This window comes from Grammomys surdaster, unplaced genomic scaffold (assembly GCF_004785775.1).
Source record: "Grammomys surdaster isolate TR1022 unplaced genomic scaffold, NIH_TR_1.0 125428, whole genome shotgun sequence".
In the NCBI taxonomy this organism is placed as follows: Eukaryota; Metazoa; Chordata; class Mammalia; order Rodentia; family Muridae; genus Grammomys; species Grammomys surdaster.
In genome coordinates, this window is record NW_021620295.1 from 1,529,506 (window position 1) to 1,550,830 (window position 21,325).

The following is a 21,325-nucleotide window of genomic DNA, read 5'->3' on the forward strand; positions in this document are numbered from 1 at the left end:
GAGAGAGAGAGAGAGAGAGAGAGAGAGAGAGAGAGAGAGAGAGAGAGATCCCCAGAGAAATATTTCTCCAATTTCCTTACAGCGTTGTTTCCTATCCCAGCGGTCTTAATATGTAAGGCTGTCAAACTACTCACTAGTCTTGCCTACCTATATCTAGGGCAGATGTTACTAAGTGATCACTGCTCCCTTCTCTGAAGAGAACAGGTAGAACTCAAATCTTTGTCATGGCTCTCTGAGAGATATCAATCAGGACTGACCATTGGATGTTACCAATACATCATGGCTGAAAAACTAGCTGAAGTTTATTTGAGACAAATACTTACTAGGGCCCTTCACAATTACACCGAGCTCTCCACTTCCAGCAGCTTTGGTATCCACCTTAAAGTCTGCAGTCTCCCGGATCCGGACACCTTTAGGCTGCAGGCCTCGGCCACTGGCCCTGCAGGCATTTGGGTTGCAGGCTGCAAACAGAGTTTTGACATCAGTTCAACCTTTTAATATTTTGTAAAAGACAAGAGAGTTAAGGTAACTTGGGCCCACCCCACTCCCTTCCCCACTGCCACCAAGAAAATGTTTGTTTGGCACAAAGAGCATCTAGCAGTTGCTCAAGACCACAGGTCCTGCTTAGAAAGCACACCAGCTAGCAAAGAAGGACACAGCATGACTCTGTCCAGCCTCACCTCACACTGGGCAAAAGTTATTTTGGAAACTTCAACGGGAGAGCAGCAAATCCACACTGTGCTGCTCCTGGTACTGGTTTTTAGTCTTTTATGAACAGAGGGGCACTAAGACTGACTGCTGAACACTTTCCTGACCTCACTGCCACTCTCCAAGGTCCAGTGACTGGAAAGCATATACTCTTTCAAGTCTACTTGGAAATGCAGCATTTGAAATATCCATCTGAGTTCCAAAGCATGGGCCAGCCATTTCTGAAGATCTGGACATGGCTGTTGTCTTGCATGTGAACAGCCAGGCAAAATAACAAAAAGCTAAAAATGTTCTCTCAGCTAAAGGTGGCTGTGACAAAGCTCTGGGCATCTACAAAAGGCAAACTTCAGTAGAAAATACCATGCCTGACATGATTTCTAATCTCCTTTAAAAATCACAAGGACAAAAATTAGGAACTATAGTGATGGCTAACATTCTTCACTTGATATCAAGCCATGAAACTACTCTGCCCAGCACGGACAACTTTCTCCTTAAGTAGAAAGGGGAAGCCGATGGCTGTGTCCTGTTGCCTATGCATTGGTAGTTTCCTCTCCAGACCTCACACAACACATACGATTATACACAGGCTCTGAAAGTGGATGGAAGGAAGCTCATTAGATACAACCTCCCCATTGGTTATGTGGCAAACCATTACTCCCCAGAGAGGAACACAGACATGCTTGCAATTAGACATCATGTTGTATTGTTCATGGAAAAACACAGTGTATGGTGGCACTTAACAGCCAGTCACGTTGGCTTTCCACTGTTAAAGACAGCTAAGTAAGTATGTGTGTATTGAAGGTCTAAAGATGGAAGCCATGGTCTGTACATGTCAGGCAAGCGCTCTACCACTGAGTCCTTTTTTAATTTTGAGACAGGATCTCACTAAGTCGTCATGTGGCCCAGGTGGGCTCTGAACTTGTGATTCTCCTCTGTCAACCACCCAACAGCTGAGACTAGAGGCCTGTGACAGCAGGCTTGGCTAAAGCTTCTTTCAGTGTCAAATCATTACAACAAAGGGCAGTAAATTAAAAAAAAAAAAAAAGCTGACTGTGCCAGAACGAATAAGGCAATCCATGATTAGGGATCACTAGAGTGAAGAAAGCTATCTCGAACCATCTCTTTCCTTAGGTCTAAGGAATTTTGATTATGAATATCTAGAGGGAGGGTTGTTTTTTATTTGTTAAAGGGAGAACAGTTGGTCACATAAGTAATAAGTCACAACAAAATGACAAGAATTCCCTGGGGTCTGGGGTTAAATGTGTCTTAACACACACACACAAACACACACACACACACACACACACACACACACACACACACACACGGAAACATAGAGCATGATCAACAGCTAAACATGAAAAAAGAACGGTAACTACTCAGTTCCTACAAGCGCTCAGCCAACTCAAACACTTGGCCAACTTAGCTGAAGAGTTTGTGGGATGTGCCAGATCCACTGCCATCCCTCAGCACCTTGCTCAGGCTGGGATCTGGCCATGATCACTAGCGCCTGCACAGGAACTTCCTGAAGTCACACGGAAGCAGCACAAACAACTGGCAAAGACGCCCCACCCGACCAACCCTTACCAAAGCAAGAGCCTTTGGCCCAGAGCTTGCAAATAGAAAGCCAGCAGCTTCAGGGTCCAGGCTGGCCCAGAGGCAGGATTCGGAAGAAGGAGCCAGGTCTGCAGGTGCAGAGGTGGAGGACAGAAGAGGAAGAGGCAAGTACGGTTAAAAAAAAGGCAGCGTAGTTGGAAAACATCAGTAACAACAGAAAAGAGCAACAAGGTCGGGAGAAGGGGAGAGAGAGCGAGCACCTCTAATATCAGGGGAAACACGTGCTCCTGGCTGCAGAAGGATTCGGCAGAGTAGTTACAGGCATGCCAACGGACACTATGGTTCTGCTGATACTTTATATTACTGAGACCTAAAGCAGACTCCACCTGCCAACTGGGGGCAGACTAGGATGGGCTGATGCAGCTGGGCTGAGTGCCTGACAGCCAGTAAAGTTCCTGGATTATAAGGATTTGCCACCGCCAAGCTTGTTCCGGGACAGGAAATCCAGCACTTAAGTATCTGCACACAGATTCAATATCCCTTATCGAAAAGGACTTGAACAAAAAGATCTTGCTATAATAAGGTTTTAAAGGCGGTGGTGGAAGTGTGGTGTGTGTGGTTTATGTGAGTGTCTGCCATATGTGTGCAGGTGCCCATGGAAGCCAGAAGAGGGCATCAGAACCCCTGGAGCTGGAATTACAGGTGGAAAAGAGTCAGTGGTGCAGCTGCTGGAAACTGAATGCAGATCCTCTGGATGCTCAGGAGGAGCTGTTCACCACTGAGCCTTATCTCCAGCACAGTTCAGATACACGTTTAAAAATATTTGCGCCAACTTTATTGACTGACTTTCCTAATCTGAAAACCTAAAATCTGAAATGTTCTACCTAAAATCTAAAACTATTTGGAATCATGTTAGTGCACACAAGAAAATAAATAAATAAATAAATAAATAAATAAATAATCTGGATTTTCAAGTAATCTAGTTTGCAGATTAGGAATACTCCATCTGTGGTACAGACTGAACTTTTTAAAATGTTTCCTAAGGGCACAAGCGTTGAAAATGTGGGACCTAGTGGAAGGAGTCAGATCACTGGAAGCTTGCCCTATAAAGGACTGGTGAAATCCTAGCCCCTCTCCATCTTTTCTTGGCTTCATGGCTCCCAGCATGCTCACTGTAGAAACACAGCATCACCACAGGCCCAAGAGAAACAGGCCACGTGATCATGGCTGAGAGAGACATATAATTTCGTCACCTATTAACATGATCATTTCAGATGTTTTGACATGGAGGGAAGCAGAGGAACACAACTTGTGTTAGCGCCAATATCCTGAAGATAACATACCACTTTCTGTTGAAGGAGCCCTGGAAGGAGGAGGAAGAGGAGAAGGGAGGGAGCCCAGGTCTGTCAGCCTCCATGCCAGGTAGAGTTGGTCAGTACTTACCTTCCCCAATTTGTACACCAAAGGGGCTCTTGGGAATGGCGTCCCCAGCAAAGGAGACCTTGACCACATGGGGGCCAGGCTGCAGTGGCTTGTAGACACATCTATACACCTGGTTTCCTCTGTCTTCCACCAGCAACTCCACACTGTTCTTGCCCTGGGGATCCTCCACGTCAACGCCAATGTCACCCACACCAGCTCCTGTGACAAGAATGGCCATTCCATGAGCACCTCTTCCCCTTCTGAAAGCTTGCTGCCCACCAGAGCAAAGTGCAAACAGAAGGAGTCACTCAGGTGAGGCTGTACCAACTGCACAGCCGTACTAACTGTATGGCTATACCAACTGCACTGCCGTACCAACTGTCATTATTTTTTCCTTTAAAAAAATAAAAAACTGAAAAGCTGCAAGGTGGTGACTCATGTTTTTAATCTCAGCACTCAGGAGGCAAAGGTAGATGGATCTCTGAATTCGAGGCCAGCCTGGTGTACAGAGTGAGTTTCAGGGTAACCAGCGCTACACAGAGAAAGCCTGTCTCAAAAAAAACAAAAGAAAAGAACACTAAGAAATCGATATCATTCATCTTATTGATTTGTGTGGCCCATTTTCCTCAGTCTTCCATAAAACTTGGACTAGCACATGGTAAAATTTAGTGCAGATAGAAATTTGTATAAAAATTGATTACTTCTCAATCAGGGACAAGAGTGAAGATATGTAAAAATACAACTAACTCATGAGGAAAAGTTGTCTCATCAATTTAAAAGACAAAAGGGGAGCCAGGAGGCGGTAGTGGCACACGCCTTTAATCCCAGCACCTGGGAGGCAGAGGCAGGTGGATGTCTGAGTTCGAGGCCAGCCTGGTCTACAGAGTGAGTTCCAGGACAGCCAGGGCTACACAGAGAAGAAAAAAAAAAAAAAAAAAAAAAAAAAGACAAAAGGTTTGGGTGCCCAACACTCCTGAGGATTCTGTGTTAGACCCTGCAAGACCATCAGAGGTCAAAGCCATGGAAGAGTGATACAGTACCAGCTGTGTAGATGTCAAAATAGGTGGGCTTATTGGCAATGTTCCCTGTAGTTTCCAATCCTGGGCCTTTTGCAGTGACTTTGCTGGCATCTCCTTGGGCTTTGTCAACGTTCACTTCAAATGGACTCTTAGAAATGTGCTGTCCTGCAAAGAGGACTATGACCTACAAGTGATAAAAGAGAGCGGTAACAGCTTCTCCATGGCTGGCAAGAACACCATCCCACCTCACGCACAACCTTCTTTCACCTTCCTCAGGATTGTATACCCAACGGTGGATGGCAGCAGGAGTCCTAAAAATCAGGGAAAGTGGCCAGAACTGAATCCCTACCTGGACCCATCAGACATATGGCAATGCCCACGATATTCTGTTCTTAAACTGAAAGTGCTTACATCAGATGCACCTGAGTGTGGGCACTCCCTCCCTCCCAGTTGTGTTTGGTTCTAACCCAGGTCTCTGGGCTATCTAGCCTCCCATTCCAGGCCCTCCAGGCAGTGTCAGACACATGGGCCTCAAGTTAGAACAGTCATTGGTTGGCCATACCCCCAAGTCCTGTGCCACTATTACCCCAGTACATCTTGTAGGGCACTTGGCCCTTCTAACAGAAAATAAACAACCACTTATACTTAGATCTCTAGGCATGGGGTTTCTTTAGTAACGCACATAGGGTCACAGGACTCTCAGGATAAAGTGCATCGTCCCAAGATTTTAAAAATAGAGTCAGATTTTTCATGGACCAAGATCATTTCCAAATAAATGTATTTGAGACAAAATATAACGACTTCTGTCTAAAACTTTAGCAAAACTTTCTCATCCTGGGATATTTTAAGAGAGCTGGACTGTGTTTCCTATAAATCTGTTAATTATTAATGAATTAATTAGATTTAATTTTTTTTTAAAGACTTCATTTTCCTAGATTCAAGGAGTTCTGGAGTAAGAAGAATCCTGGTGAATTCACAAAAGCTCAAAGCAGAAGTGCAGAACCTATCTGAACCTATCTGAAAGTCTGAGCATGCCATAGGAGGATTTTTTTTTTTTTTTTTTTTTTTTTTTTTTGGTGGCAAAGGCTCTCTTCCAATGGAAGACACATTCCTAGGTTACCCACTTGCTATAGCCCATGCTCTTAGCTCTTGCCCTATGGAACCATGCTGGAATGGTCTCAAATGGAGCTTCATATGATGCTGAGGTGAAGGACCTGGAGGCTGGATCCCTGTCATTCCTCAGAAACTGAGTATATTCCTTGCTGCTGCTAGTGGGCTGAACTTGTGTATCCTCTGGGCTCAAGGCCTGTATGCTCTCTAGCCCATCACAAAGAGGAATGAGTTAGAAAGCAATCAGGACAGAGGTCCTTTATCCACTACATTATCTATACTCCAGACAGACAGCTTCAATCTTTAGGTACCCATGTGGAATTAGGGGAAGGAAATCAGGACATCACGAATGACTCTCCTAGGGAATATAGACAACGGAGACGTGCTAGCTAATGCCAAGTCTGATTTATAGAGATCCTACCTTTTTCCCCAAATGAGCCTGCATAATCTTTACCTAAGTCACTTAGATGGCTTTTGCCTAGCATGCTAGGGATTCTACATTCCACACCCAGCACCGTACAAACGCAGCCAACAGGGCCATTCCTCTTCCTAAGATCTCTCTCTAACATGTAGTAATACAAGCCCAAAGACCAGACCGTGCCTCAGCCATGGTGCCTTATCTTACTTTGTGCAGCCCGGTGACTTTGGGCAGATACTCCACAGAGTATGTCTTGTTCTTGTCACTGTCTGGAGTCACGTGTGCCTAGAAGAGACGATGATTATCAATTAGAGAAGGTGAAAGGTATGAATCAGTGTGAAGCAGATTCACTTGACCCCTTAGTGGTTTAGTGATTGTTACAACTTGGTCTTATGAACAAAAATAAAACAAGAAATTGGCCAGAGACCCCGCTCCAGAGGAAGCCAGACAATATATCAGAGTATTTATAAGTTCAGATCGTGCTATGATCAGATCAAAGACTCAAAGAGGGTCAGTAGAGGAAAATCAGGACAGCTCAATTAACAAGTCTTGTGTCTCACCCCAAGTCTCATTTACTTTATCAAACACTGTGCTCCTGTTAAACACTGAAAACTGGACTCAGGGCATGGCTCAGGCAAGCGGCCTTAGCCACTGCAAGCCTCAGGGTCCTTTGGTAACATTTTAGCTGAGCTCTGTGAGGACCTGAAGATGCAGTCTCTGGTCTCATGACTGGTCCAATGACTCCAGAGGAAGATGGCATCCTCCAGCATACCTCTTCCTTGTTTCCTTCTGGGTCCTCAACAAACACCATCACGTCTCCTTGTCCAGCGCTGATGGTATCTACTGTGAATTTGGCTGGCTGCTTCACCATGTTTCCAGTGGGTTCGATTCCTGTCATGAGTTTACACAGTAAATTTTGAGTTGGGCCATGCCTATCACCCACTATGTCTTTTTCTTTTCAGCAAACTGAGAGATGGGACCCAATCTTATTAATCCCACGTTGGAGGCGGGAACAAACTGCCATGGAAGGAATAATTGGATAGGTTCAAATTCTTAATTTTCTTCATGTTAGCTATCCAATACCCAATTCTGAAATATTGAGGAGTTTCAGACAGTGGTCCACGTAACATTGAAAACGCACACTAGTGGTAGCTAGCAGCAGGGCCTGCTTTTATGAGGCTGTGCAGAAGGAAGTTGTGTATTTCTTTAAACAACACTGTATATACTTTTAAAACAAATGTATTCTCCTATTATTTGCAATTAGACTTTTAATTTTAAGATGGTTAAATGATAACAGGTAGATTCAAAGACAAATACCCCACATTTACTCATATGTGGAATCTAGACTTATACATAAATAAGATGAAAAGTAGAAACAAGACCTTGTGGGAAAAGGAGTCTTCAGAAAGGAACAAAAGAGTAATGGGGCAAAGCAAGGCGGATCTGTGTGTTTTCTCTAATTGCAGAACCTAGGTATTAAAAAGGTAGGCGAGGAGCTGGAGAGATGACTCAGCTGCTGAGTACTTGCTGCAGTTGTAAAGGACCTGGATTCCAGTCCCAGCACCTACATGCTGGTTAACAACCATTTATAACTCCAGTTCCGAGGGACTAGAAGACCTCTTCTGACTTCCTCAGGCACCAGGATTTGGGGGAAAACACCAGTGGATGGGGGAAAAAGAGAAGTGTGATGTGTGTGTGGGAGGAATATGAACAAAGAATGATGATTTACCTATATGAAGATGACACATGGGAAGGGGGAGGGAGGAGGAGATGGAGGGGGAGGGGGAGAGGCAGGAAGAAGCATGCTGGACCAGAAGCTTGGCTGGTAGACTGCCTGCACAAAGCTATGGGTCTGATACCCAGTACCACTAGGCTACACAGGGAGTCTGACACAAGCCTGGGCTACATGAGACCCTAGAAGAAAGAAGGGGTAGGTGATAAACCTACTATTCTGTATACTTTCTGAAGAAATTAATTTTAAAAAAGATAACTGAGATAATTAGAGACAGACTCCCATACTGGCTCTTTCATCAGCATAACTTCAGAGATAACTGCTCTCCCATGTTAATTCTGGAAGTATTCAAAAGATATAGATTCTGCCTAGGACCCCAATAATAGACAGAAACAAAAAGATTGGGAAGGAGGGGCTGGTTGGACAGAAAGAGCTGTGTTGGGTTTGACAATGTACAATTCATATACACACGTAATTTTACCCTGAACCTACTAATACACTCAATCAATGTTAATAAAAATGTAACAATGGACTGGAGAAATGACTCCACGGTTAAGAGCACTTCCTGTTCTTCTACAGGACCTGATTTCAGTGTCCCCAGCACCCACAAAAGATGGTTCAGAACCATCTATAGCTCAGGCTCCAGGGGATCCAGTGTCCTCTTCTGGCCTCTGCAGGCACCTGCACTCATGTGCACATACCCACAGAAGCACATAGTTAAAAAATAAATAAAAGAAATCAACTATTACACTTAGAAAGCATACACAACGCTTACCCAGCTCCCTCAGTGGTCACAATGGTGCAAAGTGATGATACTTATCATGACCAGAGTACTAAAAATGATATGGTCAAGACACAGAGCATTTCATAACCACAAGGATCTCTCGAGTTGCCCTTTTAGGGGTCCCACCCACTTCCCTTCCGCTCCACCCTCTTCTTATCCCTGACAACCACTAATCTGTTCTCCATCTCTGTAATTTCACCATTTCAAGAATGTTACATAAATGGAATCATATATTATGCAACCTTATGGTATTGGTCCTTCTCAGTGAGAATCCCGTCCATTCACATGGGCTGCTGCTGCTTTTTCACTGATGAGTAACGTTCTATGCTATGTGACTGTTTACCCAGTCTCCACTGAGGGATGTCTGGGTTATATCCAGCTCTCTATCATTTTCCAAAGTTGCTATAAACATTCAGATATAGGTTTTGTGAGAATTTAAATCAAGTGTAACGTTTTATGTCTGTATCTTCCTCCTAATGTGGTTCCTCTCACAGAGCCCCTAAACTGCCCGTAATATCCAAGTGGCTTCCGTGTGGGAATGACCAGTTCGTGATACACGGCTCCTAAGCTTCCTGGAATTTCCTGGCTTGATAAGCTTTTGGTGGGAATCTCAATTAGGAGCTGTTAACCAGTAGAAAGCCAGGCTTGAGAATCTAGAAGCTTCTGTGGTCTTCCAGGAGTGTGGCCCATCCCAACTCTCAGGATCCCTTGAAGCTCAGGATAGAGAGCACTTTTCGTCCTAGAATAATCAGGACGCCTAGTTATTTCCTGGGCTCTGAGTTACTGGCTAGCCTAAGCAGGTCACAGAAACCTCTGATTTGGAGCCCAGTTAAGATAGAAGTTGTAAATGACTCCAGACCCCTACTTGAACCAGTGTCTAGTGCTGATTAGGGAGACTGAGACTTTGACCTTGAGCTCCTCGGCATTTGCCAGGCAGACAGCTGTGAGATGAACTGATAGTGAGCCGTTCAGCTGCCATTCATAGAGAGCCAGAAAGGCAGTCAGTGGGAAAACCTACTCCATTTGCTGAGCAGAAACTAAGTATGGGGAGAAGGAGACCAGAAGCTCAGCTGTAGCTGAGATAGACCAGTGTCAATGAGAGCAACTGCGGGGATGCACAAAATTTACACGTTCACTGGTAGGTTTCACCATTGCTGTTGTTTGAAACTGAGAACATGGGCTCTTTGCTCACTGTGGCAGCACATATATATAAAATTAGAAATGACAGAGAATGTCCAGACCACTTCACCTCAGCAACGTGGGGGTCCAGGTTAGGTTTCTCTATATACACATATAGACATACATATACAGATATATATTTAAGACTTGAAAGTTTGTGTGTGTGTGGGGGGGGGTTGTTCGCCCTTTTTTTAAAAAAAATATTTTTGTTTTTAATTTTGATGAAGTTGCAATTTTTTTCTTCTTGTGCTTTTGGCGTCCAATCCTCAGAATTCTTTCTTTCCCTGACCCTAGATTTGAAATTCTTATGGTTTTCCCCTTCATGTAACAATATACAACATGTTATATATTTAAGTGATTCAGTTTATGATTTTTAAAAGTTATTTATTTTCTGTATATGGGTGTTTTTTTTCCTATATTTCTGTGTACCACCTGTGTATCTGGTACCCATGGAGAACAGAAGAAAGTTCTGGATCCCTTGGGACAAGTCAGCTACTACATGGGCACTGGGAATTGAACCCTGATCCTTTGGTAGCTCAACCAATGTTCTTACCATTGACCATCTCTAGTCGATTGGGTGTAATTTCTTTTTTTTTTTTTTTTTTTTTTTTACAACGGGGCTTCTCTGTGTAGCCCAGGCTGTCCTGGAACTCAGGGGTCCCCCTGATTTTTGTGCTAGAGTCTTCCACCAATGTCAGTATGTATCTGAAGCTGTACTTTAAACATAATAGACTGACTCCTTTGTTACACTTCTTACAAAACCCAAGAAAGCCCTTTGCCTTTCTTCTTTTGATATACAGTTGGAATGTTGTTGACACCTTTTTTCTCTTCTTTTGTGTGTGTGTGTGTGTGTGTGTGTGTGTGTGTGGTGCGCGCGCGCACTAGGAATTGAGCTCACATGTGCTAGGCAAGTACATGGAGGCTGAGATAATTGCCAAAACTTCAGTAGCAATTCCATCAGTGTGACAATTCAGTCTCTCTTCTTACTCAGGCCTTTTATTTAGTTAAGATTATAAATCCTATGTGTGTTTTATTACACTCACACTTATTTTCTTTCTTTCTATGTGACATTTATTTTATTTTATCTTATTGTTATTTTTATTTACTTTTTTGAGAGGGTCTCACCATGTAGCCTGGCTGGCCCTGAAATCACAGAAACCTGTCTTCCTTTGACTGCAATTAAAGGTGTATGTTACCACACCTGGCTTTTCTCATTTTTAATTGTTAGAGAAAGTCAGTATAGACCTGCACATTGTCTGCGGGTGGGCAGTTTTGTTTCTGACTTTGCTGCTGTACCCCCACTTCCTACCTAATGTCACCATTCAGCCCCCCAACCCACATGTTGCAAAGAAATGGCAAGAGCAGGCACCACCCAGACCCAGACCTTAGTTATCAGTGAAAGGCTGGGTGTGTTCTAAGATGTCAGCCAGAGCTTCTGTGGCAGTTACTCCATACTGACTTGAGGAAGTTTCTCCTTCCCCATTTTGGAATCTTATCATGGATCATTGATTTTTGTCACTTGCTTTTTTAATCATCAGCATGACCAACCATGCTTCCTTTTTTTTTTTTTTCATTCACTAACCTGTTACTGTAATCTGGTTGATTGTATTGACAGGTTTTCTAATGATGGACCAACCTTACACTGCTAAAGGAAACATCACTTAATCACAATGTGTGATTGATTCATTTTATATGTATGTATGTATGTATCATCATATATATGATGTATATATATGACATATACATGCATTATATATGTGATGTATATAGTATGTGTTAATATTTCATGATGTGTTTTTATATCTATAGTCCACTGGTTTCTATGTTTTGTTATTGGCTTTGGTGTTTCATAAAGTGAGGTTGCTACTTCTGCTGGTCAGTTTTTGTCAAATTGACTCAGGCTAGAGTCACTGGGAAGAGGGAACCTCAATTGAGGAGTTGCCTTCCTTGGCCTGGCCTCTAGGCATGTCTGAGGATATGGTGGTTAATGATTGCAGTGGGAGGCCTCAGCCTACTGTGGGTGGTGGCACCCCTGGACAGGTAATGCTGGGTTCTATAAGAAAGCAGGCTGGACAAGAGCAAGCCAGTAAGTAGCACCCCTCCATGGCCTCTGCTTTATCTCCTGCTGGGGTGGGGAAGGTGTGTGTGGGGGTTGTGGGGGTGTGGGTGTTCTAGATTGTTCTAGCTCCTACTCAGGCTTCCCTCAAAAATGGGCTGTAACGCTCCCTCCCTCCTTCCCACAAGCTGCTTCAGGGTATTTCACCACAGCAACAGGAAGCAAACAGAACAGCAAGTGCTCTCATCCCTTATTTAAGACAATAAAAATCTGTTTTAATTCTTCCCTAAGTGTTTGGGAGAATTACCCAGTGAAATCACTCACCCCTGGATGTTTGCAGGAGCCCTTACAATTTTACAAATTACATTTCCTGAATGTTTACAGGCTTGTCCAGGTTATCTGGCTGAATTGTGGTAGTCTGCTGTAGTTAAGACAGAACTTTGCTACACATTTTTCTTCCTCCTATTTCAAGCCTTCTTCCTTCATGTGTTTCCTTTAAAAGGCTATCCTTTCGGCACAGACTTCTAGTGACAAATTCTTTTGCTTTTCCTTTGTCTGAAAGTATAGGGACTTCCCCTGGGTAAAAAGGTTTCTAGTTAACAACTTTTTTTTTTTTTTTTTAAACACTTGTGAAACTCGGTGCCCCTTCCTTCTGATCTCCATGGTTTTGGACATTCTGGTATTTCCTTTGGGCAAGCTTTTAGCTATCTCAAGTCATGCTTAAATGTCCGTCCAGGGTCCTAGTCAGGTGCAGAAGCAGATGCCTGTAATCCCAGCATTTGTGGGTGATGGCAAAGGGATCCAGGCTGTCCTGGACTTAAACAACTCACCTCTCATTGTCTTTAGTTTTCTGAAATGTATCCAGATTTGCCTTTTCCTCAAAGACCGCTATTACGCATGCTCTCTTGGATGGGTGTTTTACCTTCTTCCCAAAGAGTGTTATGCTGCATGTTCTCTCGGATGGGTGTTTTACCCTGCTAGCTTACAGCCAAATCACGCTTTGAATAGTCGTTCCAGCCCCATCACTTCTACTTTTGTTTTAGTTCCCACAGGTGGGGGGGGGGGGTTCTGCCCCCACACCCTTTCACTCCTAGGTCCGTTCTCCTGTTTCATGTCCAGCTAACTGATTCTTCTGTCTTCTCACTCTGCTACTGAATCCATCACAGGGAGTCATTTCAGTTTTTATTCCTTTTCTTCCTCCCTCCCTAACACCCCCCCCTCCACCCCCCAGTTCTGAGATCTTCTTCAACTGGCTCTATGTCTTCTAAATGTTATGGTTTTTGTCTGGGAATCCTATTTCTCTCCTGAGACTGTTTGCGTTTTTGTTTGTTTGTTTCAATTATTTCAAGAGTATCATAATTGTTATTGAAGCCTTTTAAAAATGGCCACGGTATTAGTTACTTTTGCCATCACTTGACCAAATACATGACAACAAGAAAGCATTAATTGGCTTATAGTTCAAGAGTCCACCGTCGGTGGCAAGAGCTGGCTGGTCAGCTGGTCACATTATATCCACAGCTAAGAAGCAGAGTGGATATTAGTTCTCAGGTCACTTCCTTTTTATTCACTTCATCTGAGATCCCAGGCTATGGAATAGATTGGGATAGGTAGTTAACCCAATCTAGAAAATCTTACGCAGACTGGGTCAAAAGATGGTCTGCTAGATGATCCCAGAGCCTGTCAAGTTGAGAATATTAACTATCATAGACACTTTAGGATGTCTGGCAGGGAATTCTTACATTCCTAACAACCCACTCTTGGCATCAACCAAGAGTTGGGTTCATGGTGTGACAGTGATTTTTAAAGTTGAAACCTGGACAGTTTGAGTTTTATGTTCTGGGACTCTGGACTTTAGGTCAACTTTCTGCCAGCAGGGGAGGAAGTCCAGGATCCCCATTCTACTTCCACTGGTACTTGAGGTTTGAATTAGAGGGGCTCCCCATTTCTAAGGGTTATGGTGGGAGTATTAGCTCCACCTCTAGCAGCCAGAAGAGGAGCACCTCATTACTCCTTACCCAGCCTCTGCTGACATCAACACTACCTTAAAACTAGACTAGTCAAAGTCTTGGCTCTACACTTACTTTTGCTGATTGATATATGAGGAGGGCATAATTTTTTCCTATGATGGTTGGCTGAACACAGAGCACATACTGTCTTTAAAGAGTGTTCTGCCTTGAGGCAGCAGGGATATGGCTCAATGGTAGAACGTTTGTCTTAGCTTTCATAAGGCTATCTCGGTATGACCCCACCCCTGCCGCCACATACACACACCCCATTTAAAATGAATGTCTCAGGCTTGAAGGAAAGGGTCTAGCAATTAGAAAATAGACTTCTATATTTTATCTTCTATGCTTTTCTTTTGCTTATATAATGATCAGGTTACTAACAAGATTTAAATACACACCTACCACATTTACAAACACCTACTCCAGCTGACTCTAGCAATCTGAAAAACAACTTACGTGCCCCATCCCCACACTCTATAAAACCCCTGTAGAGCCATGTTCACCATGTGTAACCAGTCCCTCTAATTATTGAGACCTGGGGTTCCATAAGGCTCCGTTGTTAAGTGCTTCATACAGAACAGGGTTTGGAGAAGGGTTCTGCTTAGCTAGTGGACAGATGTGTTTAATGACACTAATCCCACAAGGGAGCCTGATACAAAAGACTCCAAGTCCTCTCACCCTACTCACACGGGCAACTCAGAGCTCCACAGATACATCTGCAAGTGCTAACTGGCCTCAACAAACTTCTCAGCCCTTTTAGAAACTATTATTAATTATTATTATTATTATTTATAGTAGTAGTAGTATTTATTGTTAATTTTTTCTCTATTCCTAGTCTGAGTAGCAGAAACATACCACAACTGGCCTGACTTTCATCTCACTAAGGAAGAAATATGTGTCTCACAGCTCCACTTATGTGGCCTTGTGTTGTGGCCAACACCCAAAGTGACTATGTTGCTTTCCTACTTTAAAAGGAGAAAAGTTAAGCATAGACTCACACTATGGCCCAGCAATTTCATGTCTAGGTTTACATCCAAAAAATCCTAGTACATCCATGTTCTTGGGCAGCATTGTTCATAATGGCTAAAAGGTAGAAGACTGCGTATACCTGCCTGTAAGTAAATTAATGAATAAACCAAATACAGCACAGACAATAGATTATCATTCACCTATAAAAAGGGAAGGAAAGTGGCAGTGGTATAAGCCTTTAATCCCAACACTTCAGAGGCAGAGGCAGGCAGATCTCTGAGCTCAAGGCCAGCCTGGTCTACAGAGTAAGTTCCAGGATAGCCAGGGCACACAGAGAAACCCTGTTTCCAAAGGAGGAGGAGGAGAAGGAGGAGGAAGAAGAACAGGAGGAGGAGGAGGAAGAAGGAGAGGGAAGAGGAGGAACAGAGATAAGAGGAGGAAGAGGAAATTGTGATATATGTCATAATGTAAAACACATTAATAATAAAATCCTGAAAAGTGAGGTAGGCTGGACAGGAAAGTCACATACTGCATTATCCCTTTCTGTGAGACACCCACACAGAAACATATGAATAATGGAAGGTGCCAGGAGAATAGGGTTGAGAAAGAAGAGAGCAGAGAGCTGGTTTAATGAGCACCATGTTTTACTGTGGAAAGCTGAAAATGCTCTGACGATGAGCACTAATGGGGACAGTCCTTTGACTTGAGTGTGCTTAATGCTGAGGACATCAGACCCTGAATGTTTATCATGATGAAGAGAAAATGCAGAGACAGACACCAGCTCACAAATAAGAGATGAAAACAGCTTGTTTTTTTTTTTGTTTTTGTTTTTTGTTTTTTTTGTTTTTCCCCAGCATTCACAACACTTACAAAGAAGGAAACGGGCAATGACCGGCCACATTCCTGACCTGTAGTGAGCATTCATTTTCTGGAAGACTGCACCATGGAAGGAAACCATCTCACACTAACAATGAGGAAACGGGACAGCCAGTGATAAGGTTCCTACCACAAACAAGCATTTTATGCCTTGGCTGAAGTCACCCCCTTGATCAGTATGGTGACATGAGAGTCATATAGTGATCTGTAGCTTTTTTTTTTTTTTTTTTTTTGCATTAAGGAAACATTATCTTTAACCTTTGAGATTCCTAATAGCACTGATCACCTTGGGTTATGGCTCAGAGGAAGCCATTTGGAGAAGCCAATGGGCAATAGGAAGAGGGCCTCCATCTAGTCCTTATTAACTGACAAATGAGTATGCACCAAAATGTCACTCCAATTCCAGTAACAAGAATTAAGATACATGATGCACCTCTTGTGTTCTTTATAAGACTGCTGCACTGATCTTACTAGAAATCAAACTCCTGGCCATGTACTTGTTGTTTTATTATCTTTTGTTTGTTCGTTTGTTTTGAGAGAGGGTCATGCTGTTGTTCTGGTCAGCCTTAAACTCGAGATTCTTCAGCCTCCCAAAGCACTGAGGTTTACAAGGGAGTACATTCCACCACATCCAGCTGTTAACTACCCTCTAAGAAATTAGTGTGCTTCAAATCAGCTGCTGACCACAACTGACCAGATGCCTGAAAAGGCTCACAAAGTGCTGGGCATCTTACAGTGAGAGTCATAAACAGGATGTCTCAGCAAGGAAGTGTCGCTGGAGATTAACAATAGCTCCCAGCCCATCTGGAAACCTGAAGCAAAGTTTGCCAGACAGGAGAAATGAATCAGCATCCAGAAGGCAGAGGCTCTTACCCCACCCCCAGTGACTGACCTAGGGCAAGATCCATCCCAGCCACTGTGGACCAGGCTATGGTTCTTAAGTGAGAGCATCAGCTTTCCCAGGGCTACAGGAAGCAAATTCCATATACTGTACTACAGGAAAGCGTTCAATTCTCAAGACAGAATAAAGTGGTCATAAATAAGTGAAACTTCAGGATACACGCACAGACAAGACAAAGGAGACTTGTGGTATCTTTACAGACTAAACCTCACATCATTGTATCTTGAGACAGTCTGAAGAGTATACTGGAGGTGTGCTACTACACCTGGCTTTTAGGTAGGTTCTGGTTATCCAAACTCAGGTCTGCATGCTTGCACAAGAAGCCTGTACCGACTACACCAACTCCTGAGTCTCCTGATTCTGAGAGCATTCCTGCCAGAGCTAATGCCAGAGAACATACCTCAGACCCAACAAGAGCAACACTCACCTCTGCCATAGGCTCTGGCTTTCTTTGGGTTGAGTTTGGGTTTAAGAGGAGCACCTGGCTTGAGCTTGGCTTTGGGGAACTGAGACAGGTAGGTCATCACAGAGTGTTCGTCCACATCCGGGTGAATAATCTCTTCAGGAGTGATGACCTAGAAGGTCAACATGGTGGGTGAGTGCCGTGACATGCCATCATGCAGTCGCCAAAACCTCCCTTAAGCCAAATTCAACAAACAAATGGAAACAAATGAAACCACATTAAAACCATAGGAAGATTAGTGTTTGTGTGTATGTGTGTTGCTGGCTCTTTTACAAGGTGAAAGACCTTCCAAAATTTTTCATGTCGTTTCCAGAAATTTAAGCCATGCCCCAGGCTTTCTATTCACTCCTCTAGTCCAATATTCTAGAAAGGGGATGAGGTACAGGAGAGCAAGGAAACATTGCATAAGGCATTAGGAATGTTTTTATAGGACATAAGCCATTCTCTTCTTTAGATCATCTATTGTGTACACATCTCTGTACTAACAAGAACAAAGAAAGAAAACTAGTGAGAACAGTAGTATATGCCTATAGCTCCAGCGTTGAGGAGGCTGAGCAGGAAGATAGCAAGTTTGGGGTTAGCCTGAGATTCGCAGTGAGGTCCTGGCTCAAAAAACAAACAAGAAGGCAATAGATACAACAGACTAGACATGTGGTCTTAATATATCAGGAACCTTTAAAAATGGGGAGAGGACCTAGAGAGATCACTCAGCTGTGAAGAGTGGATACCACTCTTGCAAAGGACCTGATTTCGGTTCCCAGAAGCTCAACAGCCTGCAACTCCGGGAATGCATGCCTCTAGCCTCTGAAAACACCCCCACCCACCCTGCTACACACACACACACCACACACACACATACATACACACACACACACACACTCAAACAAAAAAGCCAAAGTGGGGTATGTTCTCCCACACTCAGCTTAGGAGCAGCATAGCTTCAGGGTAGACAGGGAACCTTCCTAAAGTTTTATCAAAGTCCTTAACTCCTAACCTGACTTAACCCTAGCATGTAAAGTCTTTCCTGTCCCCCATGAGGATTCACAGAGGGAGGATTCTCAGAGCAGCAGAGGGCTCTACCTCATCAGTCACATCAACCAAATGCAATGATGAGCGACCACACAGGAAACACTGTAGGGCTTAGTGGCTAACAGCAAAACAGCTACTGAGATTTTGACCAGTGATCTACAAAATAGCCCCTGAAGCTGGGCAGTGGTGGTGCACGCCTTTAATCCCAGCACTTGGGAGGCAGAGGCACATAGATTTCTGAGTTCCAGGCCAGCCTGGTCTACAGAGTGAGTTCCAGGACAGCCCGGGCTATTAGAGAAACCCTGTCTCTCGAAAAACCAAAACAAACAAACAAACAAACAAAAACAAACAAACAAACAAAGTCCCTGAAAAGGAATCTATACATTGATTTGGTACCTCTCTCCAGAAACCCCTATAATAATTTTATAGTGTCCAGCATTACTGAGTATCACAAAGAGATGGTGTCAGATTGAAAGGTCAGTGAGAGATGTAATACAGCACTTCCCGAGGGTGACAGATCTGAGAATGGTCATGGAGCAGAGACTCCAAAATGTAAGCTAAGAAACAGGCCAGCTACCCTACCTCCCCAGTAATCCTACTATGGAATAGACTGAACTTAACTCCTGAGCACCAACTTCAGAATGGTCTACAGGGAGGCATCCTCTGTCCCATGGGGCTGGTTTTCTACAGCTTCTCTTTGATCATGGTTTTGATCCTGGGAGCCATAGTATTTTCATGGGGATGTTACAAGGAAAACATTGACTTTAAGTAACCCATGTAGCTATTTAGATGCTATCTCTGATTTATCAAAAGTTCAAGCCCCCCTTTGATTAATGTGATGGATTATGAGAAATACAAAGTCTGCTGCAATTTCCACTAATGGAAATTAACTTGATTTACACTTAAAAAAAAAAAAAGTTCCAAATATCAGATTAAAATTACTTTTCTTTTGCATAGGTCTAAAAACAGTCAAATACTGGTAGCTCCTTATGAGTTCCCCTTTAGTTACGGACCATGCTTGTTGACTGGGGTTTAGTAATAACCTTCAAAATAGCTAGAACCAAAATAATACAAAATTTGTACTGATATATGCCTGAAATCCAGCACTCCAGAGGCTGAGATAGGAGATCAGGAGTTCAAGGCCAGCCTGGACTATATAGTAAGATAGACGGTCAGAGGTGAGAGGAAGAGTCAAGAAAAAAGAGGGGAATGGGAGGGGAAAGAATTGTCAGCTTGTGACGTGAAGATTTCTGAATGATCTATCAGCTACTAAATCCACAAGAACCTATCATTACTAAGATGGTGGGAGAGTGCCAGAGGCAAGGCACTTTAAAGGCTGAACACCAAGAAGGTCAGACCACAGTCTGACCTAGAAAAGCATCCAGACTGCCAGCTGTGGGTGTGAGCAGTCTCCTGGGACACGCTGTGCATGTGTATACCTGTGGGACGCCCAGCCAGTCGTCGGCCTGTTGCATGGCTTCTCGGGCATTATCCACCGGCTTTCGTGGGTCCCAGGATTCCCAGTCTGGGCACAGACCTGTTCACAATATACGAAAGGTGCTTTTAGCATGAGCTGACAAAGAGATTAAAAGAAGCCACGTACTGATAACCAAACCATTTAGTCTTGTAGCTCAGCAATTTCTACCAACAGCTTAACTAATTGTACATCTGAGGGGCAAAAAAAAGCCTGACAGCTAAGAGTATTCCAGCAATGGAAACTATTCTATACTAGCAAAGGCATATTGTGCTTTAAGACACTATGTTCTAGTACTGAGAGAGGGGTTAGCCATTCCTTCAAGAGCTACTAAAACAAAGAAGGTCTATAAAACCATTTGGGCTTGGTGCCTTTATACAGGAAAGGTATTTTTAACACTGTGCCTAGATGTACCTAACGAAGATTAAGCTAGTATCCTATGTGACTCCAAACTCCACTTGTGCAAAGGCGCAATCCTAGAATCATTTAAAGGCCCTAATGAGTGTAAGTAGTGTAGAAATGAACTAAAACTCTGACTTAAACTAAGGAGGGGGAATAAGTTGTGTCTTTGGGTAGAATGAAAAGGGTACTACAAAACTAGCTAATACTATATTTTTTTATTAAAAAGTTATGTTTAGTCAGGGAAGAGGTGGCACGCATCTTTAATCCAACACTCAGGAGGCAGAGGCTAGTGGATCTCTGTAAGTTTGAGGCTCCTTGTGTACTGAGTGAGTTCCAGGCCAGCCAGTGCTACAAAGAGAAACCTGGTCTTAAAAACCAGGGGGCTGGGGGGAGTTACATTTTTTATTCGTGTGCGTATGACTGAGTAGACACATGCACATGCTGTGGTGTCCAGGACTTGGTTTTCTTCTTTCTTCATGTGGATACCAGGGATTAAACTCAGCTCACTGACACTTGATGACAAGGGCCCTTAGCCAGCTTGGTGTCCCTAACGCTATACTTTATCTCTGGAATATTCCGGTTTACAGGCTTTCAAGATGGAATGAGGCTTTGGCACAGCCCTTTTCTACCTGATATTAGTGAGCTCTGCTTTGAGCACTCTGAGTTACACCGCCCTACTCAGAATGTGCTTAGTTCATGTAGAACATTCAGTAAATGGAAAATATAATTATTAAAGTAAGGATTTTTATATAAAAATAATTTGAGGGGTGGCATATAAACACTGGTTCTAGTTTTTCTACTTAGTATATGCCAGCAAACTCTATCCATCAATCTAAGGCCTCTAGTGAGGATAATTACATCTTGGTGTCCACTCGACCAACCACTCAGAGAAGAGCCAGGTTGGAAAAGGCTCTAACTGGATCCTCACCAACTGCTATTCCACAGCAATACAGAGAGAAAGGGGCAGAGAAAGCTGCATATAGTTCACGCTAGTAGTTAATAAAAACGGTCACTTTCCATTAGCAGAGGGCTTTAGACTCCCATGCCAAGCCACTGAAGAGAGCCACATGTTTTCTTTAAGCTGACGGGAAATGAGGCACCAATGTGGGAAGACACAGGGCTGGAGTCTGGTGAACTATAACCCCAACGCCTGCTCAAAGTTCAGGCACTGGAGTGTCTCTGGTGATTTGAATAACACTGGATTCAGTGGCAAACATGTA

General features: G+C 43.4%; 1 protein-coding gene across 3 annotated transcripts in view; it reads right to left on the reverse strand.

The window, feature by feature from the left end:
- Nucleotides 1-21,325, reverse strand: part of Flnb (filamin B) — a 131,099-nt gene that overhangs the window by 63,043 nt on the left and 46,731 nt on the right. For all 3 annotated transcript variants that reach the window (XM_028786042.1, XM_028786041.1, XM_028786040.1), the window contains exons 3-9: nucleotides 19,669-19,766; nucleotides 17,165-17,312; nucleotides 7,007-7,125; nucleotides 6,442-6,519; nucleotides 4,728-4,890; nucleotides 3,709-3,906; nucleotides 324-461 (exon numbers count right to left, since the gene is read on the reverse strand). In XM_028786042.1, coding sequence (XP_028641875.1) covers nucleotides 324-461; nucleotides 3,709-3,906; nucleotides 4,728-4,890; nucleotides 6,442-6,519; nucleotides 7,007-7,125; nucleotides 17,165-17,312; nucleotides 19,669-19,766 — 942 coding nt within the window. The remainder of the gene's footprint in view (nucleotides 1-323; nucleotides 462-3,708; nucleotides 3,907-4,727; nucleotides 4,891-6,441; nucleotides 6,520-7,006; nucleotides 7,126-17,164; nucleotides 17,313-19,668; nucleotides 19,767-21,325) is intronic.